The sequence below is a fragment of the Vicugna pacos genome, chromosome 7 (genome assembly GCF_048564905.1).
Source record: "Vicugna pacos chromosome 7, VicPac4, whole genome shotgun sequence".
NCBI lineage: Eukaryota > Metazoa > Chordata > Mammalia > Artiodactyla > Camelidae > Vicugna > Vicugna pacos.
Genome location: NC_132993.1, coordinates 83,351,135 through 83,361,677, shown reverse-complemented (window position 1 = coordinate 83,361,677; position 10,543 = coordinate 83,351,135). Strand labels below are relative to the sequence as shown.

Genomic DNA, 10,543 nt, shown 5'->3' with positions numbered 1-10,543 from the left:
ACCCCTGAGCTCTACCCTCCTCCACCAAGGCACTGTTTTGCCGTGGTTTAGTGTATGAGTCCGGCTTTAAAAGGCTCGTTCTGCTATTTCCTGTCTGGGTGACTTCAAACAACATTTCCCGATACCCTAAGGAAACCAAGCCTGGTAATAACCCCTCCAACAGGGCTGTTGGGAAGAATAAACGAAACCAGGCATCTAAAGCATTCAGCTCCGCTCAGCCGCGCTTGGTTCCATTTTCATCCCCACTACGTTGCGTCCCCACCCGAGTATCACTCCCAACACAGCTCGTGACAATAAGCAAATCCTGTTTACCCAAGACACGTTTAATGGTAAGAACAGAGATAAAGGTCAACTCAGTAAAAATCAGACCACGGTCTGGGCTCTGCAGAGCTGCACAGGGCCCTCGCCTTACTTCTTGGAGCAGCAGTGTTTCTGGATCTCCTCCGCCAGCCACAGGCAGTGCAAGATGCGCTTCTTCTCCGCAGCCAGTTCCTTCTCAGAGAGCTGGCCCAAGAGTTTCTGGACGAAGATATTTTGATCCTTCAGGAAAATATTCTTATTGATGCCTACGTTGGGCATGTTCTCCAGGGACCCAGACTTGAAATGGAAGCTTAAATGTCTGTTTCGCTTTAGGCCGGGTGCCTTCTCTTCAATCCACGTCAGCGGACTGCGGAGGCAGAAAGGGCAAGAGCGTTAATTACACGCCGCGCAGGTGACGCTTCTGGTACCTGCGCGCCCGGGCGCGGGTCCTGGTTTTGTGCGCATCTTCCCTGCAGCTGCTGCTCCACGCGGTGGCTCGGGGGGGGGGGGGCATCCTGACTTCCACCGGCCTCCCAGAGGCGATGGTCTCCAGCTTTACTGCCCAAGGCCCCCTTGATTGGATTTTACCACCAGGCAGGGGAGTGCGCTGAATGATTTTGGTGTGAGCACCATTTTCGTTATTTGGGAGTTTTTACCCTGAGTCTTGAAGATCCCTCCAGGGGATCCAAACCTGAGATCTTGTGCAAACTGTTGTTTCCAAGTGCATGTACATTCTTTATGGGAAAGGATTCTTAAGAGTTCTTTCATCACATTCTCCAAGAAGCCTCTGACCCCACGCACATGCCAAGAAAGGCCAGGCTCCTCCCGCCCATACACAAAGCACCCGTTTTCGTTTCAGATCTGACCCTCTGGCTAAACGGCAGCCCTCAGAAAAATCTACAATCCAAACAGGACAGACTCCCCCTCTTCAAAGCCTCGCCTTCCTCTGGGTTTATCTTTTCTGTCTTTACAGTAGATAAAAGCTGTGTTATCTGCTTAATGAAAACCAGACAAACCTAAGTAGACTCTGACCAAAAGAAGCTTCACTGAATAATATGACAGGAAAAATATAAAATATGCTTTTCAAAAAAAATTCTAAAAACAACACAGCGTTGATTTAAGGACGTTTTCAACGAAAAAAAAAATCCATCATTCTTTCACCTTAATAGAAGTTATCTTCAGTTTGAGACAGTCCTTCCAAATATTTACCTATATGTACATGGCATATAAATCATAAAGTATAAACACTGTTTGATCATGTTTACTTATTTTAAAATATTTTTATGATCCTACAGATACTGCTCTTATGATTATTGTCTGCAAATCACATATGACCGGTTACAGAATTCACTGAATGTTTTGTTATTGCCCAATATTTAAGGTCTTTCCAATTTTAACTTCCTGCATTCAACCTCTTCACACAAATATATAGTTTCCCTTCCCTCTTCTGAGAACGAAGGAATGAGAGGACTTGCTGTGGGCCTCTGGCGACTTCTCTTTGCTTTCCCCTTTTGTTCCTGCAGGGAGTCAGGGTCAAGGATGAGGCAGCAACTCTGCTGGACTGCTGGGCTAAGTGATGGGAGTTTTCAGTGTGAGCAGGGGGAAGCGTTCCATCCTGAGGATGTGCCAGGGTCCCCAGCCTCTTGTCTCCCGCCGCCACTTCCTCGGATCCCTCCTCCTGTGCCCACGGGCCTGGGAGGGCAGCTTAACCAGCCTGGCGAAGAAACTGTGCCCTGCCTGTGATGTCATAATGGTATCACATAGTGATGTGGTGATGGACATAATCAGGCTAAAGATACAGGTGTGGGGTTGCCGACAAGGGGCCCAAGCAGGTCACTTAGGATTGTTTCGGGTGCTCTAGGAAGCTCAGGGCTGCCTCCAACCCTAAAGGAGGCCTCCCGTCAGCTTATCTGGCTAACCTGGACCTGCACCAGAGCGGGGGGTGAACGTTTCAGAGAAGATCTGAGGTGCACAAAGAGGGAGCCACGCCCATACCCACGTGCTGGGAGACACCAGGAGAGATGCGGACAGGATAACTTCCTCATTTTGTGGCCCTGTCTGCTAAAAACTTGAAAAGTCACGCTGTTTCCTATTTACATATTTAAGTGAGGACATCGGCTGTTGGCACTTTACTGGTGCCGCACCTGCGCATGGACAGCTCTGCCCGTGGCTGCGATTCTAACACTCACACGGCCGACGTCATCAGAGCCGGGGCCACCACCGCTGTCACTCCCCGGGCAGCACTTCCGGTGCCTGCTGGCTTTCTCTTCATCTGCGACCCCTGCCTTTCCCTCACAAAGGAGAGACACCACCCCATGGACCCAGATCCTCTTCTCTTTTTGTAAAAACCAAATGATCTGTTTTATTACCGAGAGACCCACCTACATGGCAACACATACAGAAACACTCTGAAACCCTTGCTGCTTTCAATCTTTTGCACAGCCCGGGAAAATTATGGTTCTGCTTCTGTTTATAAAGACTTGGTATGAGGCATTTTATCTTGAAGGGTGTTTGCAGGGGAAAGAGCTCCGTTTAATACCAGACGGGGCTCACCATTATCTCCGCTTCCTAAATTATCAGCAGAGGACTTGATTTTGAAAAATAATACGGGAAGGATGTTCAAGTAGATTCTGCAAACATTTAATACTTATTTCTGGTGTTGCATATCTCATCATTTGTGGACTGACGGCCATTTGTGGAAGATGCTGGGCACTAGAGGATGTCACCACTACCCAACGAGAAGAATTATCGGGGTGTGTAATTCACCAGGATCAAATTGAGGCTCTAACAATGGAGGAAGCAACAGACACCACCCCAGTACGATCTTATATTCAACCCGAACATCTCTGGGTCTTTGGGCCACGTTAAAGTCTCTTGAGCGTTTAAAGAAAAAAAGACTTGGTATGAAAAGTAAAGATTCAGAACATTTTGGGAATAGTGTGACCGTATACTGTGATGCTAAAGCCGAGAAGCAGTCCGGCACGTGATAAGCAGGGTGCAGTGTTCACGGCAGGGGCTGGCTCGTTGCTCACAGCAAAATTCTTTCAACTTCACGTGTCTGAAACTTGTGCAATACAATGTTGGAAAGAATTCAGGTCACAGATGTAACTGGATTTCTGCTCCTACATCTGAGACTGATGCACATTTGTGTGGCTTAGGCAAGAGTGATGGGTTAAATGGAATCCTAGCAGCTATCCTGCTGGCAGAAGCAGATGGCCCTTTCTGGAGTCAAGGGTTGGGGTCTAGGCCCCCGAGACCTCCCCATCCTCCCTCGTGAACACACCAGGACATCCTCACCACTTCCTTCTCAGTCACAGCTTCTCACGACCTACCTCTTGTTCTCCGTCTCCAAGCACACCGTCATCTTCATGTACTGATCTTCCTTTCGTTCTTCCAAGGTGGCCGACACGAGGGAAAGCTCCCCGAAGAGGGACACCAGCCAGGTCAGGCGAGAGATGCCGCTGAACGCGGGGAAGCCAAACCGCTCTTCTTCCAACGGGCCAGCTGTGGGGAATCACAGACACGTGGGAACCGGAGGTGAGGGGCTGGCGGCTGCGGGTGGAGGCGGGTGTCGCAGGGGGCAGACACATGTGGCTGGGTGATCAGGACAACATGACCTTGCCTTACGGCTTGGGTGTGCTGATGATGGATACTGATGGAGACTTTCAGAAAGGCATCTCCCTTTCATCTTGTTTATTCAATTCGGTTTGTCAGTAAAAGAGAACATTTGATTGGAAACAGCGGTCCATCGAGCCCACAGGATAATAGAAAAACATTTGAGGCTTGTATGTGTGTGCACGTGTGTGTGCATGTACTGTGTATGTATGTAAACACACATGCACACACACGTGCACCTACGTACACATCCTCTTAGTGAGAAAATAAATAAATGAAAACCTAATTGCCTCCCTTCCAAAAAATAAACAAAGGAATGCAAATCAAACATAACGTAGATTTAAAAGCCCTCACACCTGTTTACATTGCTCTATAAGCCAAAGATTTCTTATGAACTTTATTGACTTAATTCATAATTATGGATATGTTCTAAAAAAAAAGATAACAAGTTATAAATAAAAGTGAACAAAGATTGTAAGCTTGGTAGACAACAAGGCTGGACATCACTAGGGCCTGAGTAGCGGACTTAACCAAAGAAAAGCATCTCCCCTGGGCTTCTGTTCTCTGAGAGGGCTGAGCAGACATCCCAGGTCTGAGCGCCTGTCTGCCCCTGCCACGTAACTGCTGGGTCAACTTTGTGAAGCTACCTGCCTCTCTCAGCTTCATTTAAAAAAAAAAAACTTTATAATGGGGCTAATATATACCCACTTCAGAGGGTTATCCTATGAATTAACATGAAGTAACCCGTCTCACACACAGCACAGCTCCTGGTGCAGATTGATGGTTATTACTACTTGTTGCCACAACTCTCATGATACCATCGTTTTAAAGGATGAAGATGGATTCTGAAATGACATTCCACTGTATTTTCTGGACTGTCATGAAGGGGTGGATGGTTCTACCACTTAACAATGCCAGAGCACGTCAGGGTTTCCTTTCTGTAATGAAAGCCCTCGGGAAAGGTGGCCCAGATACCTCTGGGTGTAGACAAGTCCTAGGAATCCACCCAAAGGAGACTACAGAGCAGGAAGCTCCAATGGTCATTTCTTATTGCTAACAGAGGTGCTCAGAGAATGCCGAACGTAAAGTAAATCGCTAAACACATGGCAGGTCAAATATTCTGGCTGCAGCCAACGTCCTTGTAACTTGATGGAGAGAGAAGGGAACTGTGCATATTCTGTTTGCTCCACAGAGAAGTATAAACATGTCCTCTCCTCCAAGAACCTTTCTCTCAGTCCTTTTTAAAAACAGAGATCTCACTGTCAACCTCCCGTGGAAAGTAACCTCCAACTCATTAAGGGTTCATGAAAGAACATTCTACCCAGCAGACCGGGCCAGCGACAGAAACGTACTTGAGATTTCTAAGACACTTTTCCTCCAAAGCCCACTGAGCAATTAAATCTCATTTGAAGAAAGAAAAACAATAGACATTTTTATCATCTGGGGATGCGTGGGTAAGTGAAAGTAAATTGGCCCTCAGTCTGAGAGTCTTTAGGAGGAACGAATGAATCCAAGCTCACATTCTAAGAGTTAGGGAAGAACCCAGCTGGCCTTCCGGCCTCACCAGCCACGCATGGCCTGTGATCCCACCGAAGACTGACCTGTGAAGAGGAGAGACCCTTTCAGCAGGTCCTTCCCCACCACTTCTTTTTTCAGGAATGCAAACTCCTCCATCAAGAGTTCAACGTGCTCCTCATGCAGGACTTTCCCTGTCATGACAAAGATGGAGTGAAAAAAAAAGGCCGTCAGCATCAATGGTGTTATTTCCTTTTTTTTTTTTTTAACTTTTTAAAATTGAGGGATAATGGGCAAGTATGATTGTATATATTTAAAGTGTACAATGTATGGATTTGATATACATACGCCCTGTGGAATGATGACTAGAATCAAGATAGTTCACACATCCATCGCCTGACGGTTAAATCTTTGTGTGTGTGATGAAAACGCTTAAGACCTACCCTCCGCAACTTTCAAGTCCATGATTCCATGTTATTAACTATAATCACCAGGCTGTACATTAGAACCCCAGAACTTACTCTTCTTATAACTGAAAATTTGCACCCTTTGACCTACATTGCCCTATTCCCCCTTCCCCCAGCCCAAGGCAACAACCATTCCAACCTCTGTTTCTATGAAACAGAAACAGGCTTTTCTCTCTCTTTTTGGATTCCACATGTAAGTGAAACCATTACAGTATTTGTATTTCTCTGTCCGACTTCTTTCACTTAGCAAAATGCACTCCAGGTCTGTTTATGTTGTTGCAAATGGCAGGATTTCCTTTTTCGTGGCTGAATAATACTCCACTGTGTGTGTATATATGTGTGTGTGTGTATATATATAGCCTTTTTATCTGTAGAAAAAAGTCAGGTTGTTTCTGTAGCTTGGTTATTGAAAAGAATGCTGCACGTAGGGGCGGCATGTATTTTTCCTAATTAGTTTTCATTTTCTTTGAATAAAAACCCAGGAGTGGAACTGTTGCATCTCATGGTAGTTCTAGTTTTAATTTTTTGAGGAGCCCCCCATACTCTTTGCCATACTGTTTGCACCAATTTACATTCCCACCAGCAGTGCACCAGGGTTCCCTTTCCTCTACATCCTCACCAGCACTCACTGTCTCTTGTCTTTTTGACAATTCTGACGAGTGTGAGGATATCTCGTAATTTTGAATTGTATTTCCCTGGTGACTAGTGATACTGAGCACCTTTTCATAGGTCTGCTGGCCATCTCTGTGTCTTCTTTTTGGTATTCTGTTCCTCTGCCCATTTTCAAATTGTATTATTTGCTTTTTTGCTATTAGTTTTAGAAGTTCTTTATACTTTGAATATTAACCCGTTATCAGATGTATAGTTTGCAAATATTCCCCCCATTCTGTAGGCTGTCAATTTATTGATTTGTTTCCTTGCTGTGCAAAGGCTCTTTAGTTTGACGCAGACCTCTCTGTTTATTGTTTCAGCTTTCATTTCCTGTATGCTTGGTGTCTTAGCCAAGAAATCACCATCAAGATCAATGTCAAGGATTCTTCCCCGTCGTTTTCTTCTAAGAGTTTTACAATTTCAGGTAAGTCTTTTCTTTTTTTTTTAAACAGCTTCATTTGTCTTTGATACATCTCAAGACAATTTTTGTGAATGACGTAAGTAAGCTAGGTTTTCCCAACACCACTGATCGAAGAGACTATCCTTTCCCCACGGTTGTGTTCTTGGTGCCTGTGTCAAAAATTAGTTGACGGTATATGCAAGGTTTGTGCCCAGGATCTCTGTTCTGTTCCACTGGTCTATGTGCCTGTTTTTATGCCAGGACCACACTGTTTTGCTTACTATGGCTCTGCAATGTAGGCTGAAGTCAGGAGGTGTGACGCCTCCAGCTTTGTTTTTCGTCTCAAGAACGCTTTTGTCATTTGGAGTCTTTTATGATTCCATGTAAATTTTAGGAGTTTTTTTTCTGCTTCTGTGAAAAATGCCATTGAAATTTTGATACGGACTGCACTGAATCTGCAGATTGCTTTGAATAATGGTATAGACATTTTAACCATACTGATTTTTCCAATCCAAGAACAAAGGTTATCTATCCATCGTTTGTGTCTTCTTGAATCTCTTTCAGTGATGTCTTGTAGTTTTCAGCGTACATCTCTTCCACCTTCCTTGTTAAATTTATTCCTAAGTATTTTATTGTTTTTGATGGCCCTGTAAATGAGCTTTTTCTTAATTTCTCTTTCAGGTAGTTTGTTAGTGTATAGAAATGCAACTGACTTCTGTACATTAGTTTTGTATTCTATAACTTTACTGTATTTATTAGTTCTAACAGTTTTTGGTGGTCTTCGGGGTTTTCTATATATAAGATCATGTCACCTGAAAAGAGACAATTTTAATTCTTCCCTTCTAATTCGGATGCCTTTTATTTATTATTCTTGCCTGATTACTCTGGCTTCAGCTTCCAGTACTGTGTTAAATAGCACACAGTGGTTATTACTGGCATCCTCGTCTGATCCTGATCTCAAGAGGAAAGGCTTTTAACTTTCTGAATATGATGTTAGCTGTGGATAATCTTTACTACATTGAGAAACATTCCTACTATACTTATTTTGTTGAGGTTCTGTCATGAAAGGATGCTGAACTCTGTCAAGTACTTGTCCTGCATTTATTGAGGTGACCATATGATATTTCTCCTTCATTACATTAACAGGGTATATCACATTTATTGATTTACGTATGTTGAGCCACCCTTGCAACCCAGGGATGAACCCCACTAGACCATGAATGTGCTCATGAAATAAATAATAAATAAATAATAATACATAAATAAGTAATAAATACATTATTTCCACAATGTATTTCTGTCTGGATTATCTATCCACGGTTGAGAGCAAGGTATCGAAGTCTCCTATTACTGCATTACCATCTAGTTTTGCCTTCAGATCTATAAATATTTAACACGTTTATGTACGCCAACATTGGGTGCAAACACATTTATAATTTTTATATCCTCTTAATAAACTGACTCCTTTATTATAAATGATCTTCTTTTTCTCTTGTTATATATAGCTTTTGACTTTAAGTCTATTTTGTGTTTTCTTTTGGTTTTCCCTTGCATGGGCTATTTTTCCATTCCTCCACTTCTAGCCTATGAATATCCTTAAACTGTAAGCGTGTCTTTTGTAGGCAGTATATATTTGGGCTTCTTATTTATCCATTGAGCTACTCTTGTCTTTTAATCAGAGAATTTAAGCTATTTACACCGAGTGTAATTACTGATCGGTAAGAACTCACTGCAATTTTGTGAACTGCTTTCTGATTGTTTTATAGTTCCTTTTTTCCTCTCTTTGTAAGCTGATGATTTTTGTTTGTCATGATAGCCTTTGATTCTTTTCTCTTTATCATTTTTGTATATATTACTGTTTTTTCTATTTTATTACCATGAGGCTTTCATAGTACATCTTAAAGTTACAGCAGTCTGTTTTAAGCTGATAACAACTTCAATTGCGTTTAAAAAAAATTCTACACATTTGCAAGTAAATTTACAAGTAAACCAACCAGCCCCCAACACAATTTTCCTTTTTTTGGTGTTCCAGTTTACATCTTTTTAATCTTGTGTATCCATTAACAAAATATTGTAGCTAGAGTTATTTGTAATATTTTTTCTTTTAACCCACATACTAGAGTTTAAAGTGATTTACATCACTGTTGCAGTATTAGAGTATGTGAATTTGACTATGTATTTACCTTTACCAGTAAATTTCATACTTTCATATAGTTTCATGTTCCTAGTTAAACATCTTTTCATTTCAGCTTTAACTCCCTTTAGCACTTCTTGTAATGCAGCTCTAGAGGTGATAGACTCTCCCAGACAAAAGCTGAGAGAATTTATTTACCCCTCACTTCCGAAGAACAATTTTCCTGGATAAAGTATTCTTGTCTGATGTTTCTTCTTTGAGCACACTGGATGTATGAGCCTCCTGGCCTGCAAGGCTTCTGCTGAGAAATCTGCTGATAGCCTTTTCAGGATTCTCTTGTATATAATGAGTCTTCCTTTTTTCTTGCTGCTTTCAAAGTTCTCTCTTTGTCTTTGATTTTTGTGAGCTTGATTAAAATGTGTCTTGGTGACAATTTCTCATTTTGATGGTTGTATGTTGTAACATAATGTTTTTATTTGCTGATATACACATGAAATTATTGGGGATCAGGTCGGCAACTTACTCTCAAATAATTCAAGAAAAAATAGTTCTTTGTACTGTATTTATAACTCTCCTTTAAGTTTGGGGTTATTTCAAAATAAATACGCTTCAAAAAACCAAAAGAAACAAATTGTTACAGCAATAAAAATATAAGAGGAGGCCAGAAACAGTCATGGATTATGAAATAAAAAATAATTACTTAGGAGAAAATAAAAGGGCAGCTTTCAATTAGTGGACCTAAATTCTTAACCCCTTCATTTCCTCAAACATGTTTCAGCAGCTTTCTCACATAAATTATATGGTTCCCAAAGAACCAATTTTGGCCTCATCTTTCAAAATAGAGTGTTCTGTCTATCATAAAAATAATAATAAATGAGTGTTTTTAGATTTGGGAGGAAAATTAGAAGAAATAAAAGATACTCGTGGTCCTATTTACCAGAAAGAACCACTACTAAGATATTGGTATATTTCCCTCTTGTCATTCTGCTGTGAATAATTTTTCATGGTCGTGATCATATGGTAGAAATAGACTTATATTTATTTTTAGTTTTGAAGTACAAATATAAATTCATGTCACTGAAGAAAATTGAAAAAAATGTGGAAAAGCATAAAGAAAGAAATAAAACCACTTGGAATTCTACCAGCTAATCACTGTTACCATTTTGTTTCATTTGCTTTTTTTCCCCCATGTAGATACGTGACATGATGTTTATCTTGTATTTAAGCGATACAGGAATGGTCTCAGATCCTAGCTGAGAGGTGATCTGAAGAGAATTTAAGTAACAGGTAATCAATGTCACTGTGGGGACAAAGGACCAACAGGAGAGGGGCACTAAGGGAACTTTCTGGAGTAATAAATATGTTCTATACCTTGACTGGAGTAATAATAACATGAGTATATACTCCGTCAAAATTCACTTAACTCTGCATTTAAAATCTCTGAATTTATCTTAAGGAAAT

General features: G+C 41.6%; 1 protein-coding gene across 2 annotated transcripts in view; it reads right to left on the bottom strand.

Annotated features, from left to right (window-relative positions):
* Positions 1-302: 302 nt before the first annotated feature.
* Positions 303-10,543, bottom strand: part of BLVRA (biliverdin reductase A) — a 51,387-nt gene continuing 41,146 nt past the window's right edge. For both annotated transcript variants that reach the window (XM_072965265.1, XM_015250299.3), the window contains exons 6-8: positions 5,517-5,624; positions 3,633-3,804; positions 303-667 (exon numbers count right to left, since the gene is read on the bottom strand). In XM_072965265.1, coding sequence (XP_072821366.1) covers positions 409-667; positions 3,633-3,804; positions 5,517-5,624 — 539 coding nt within the window. In that variant the 3' untranslated portion in view covers positions 303-408. The remainder of the gene's footprint in view (positions 668-3,632; positions 3,805-5,516; positions 5,625-10,543) is intronic.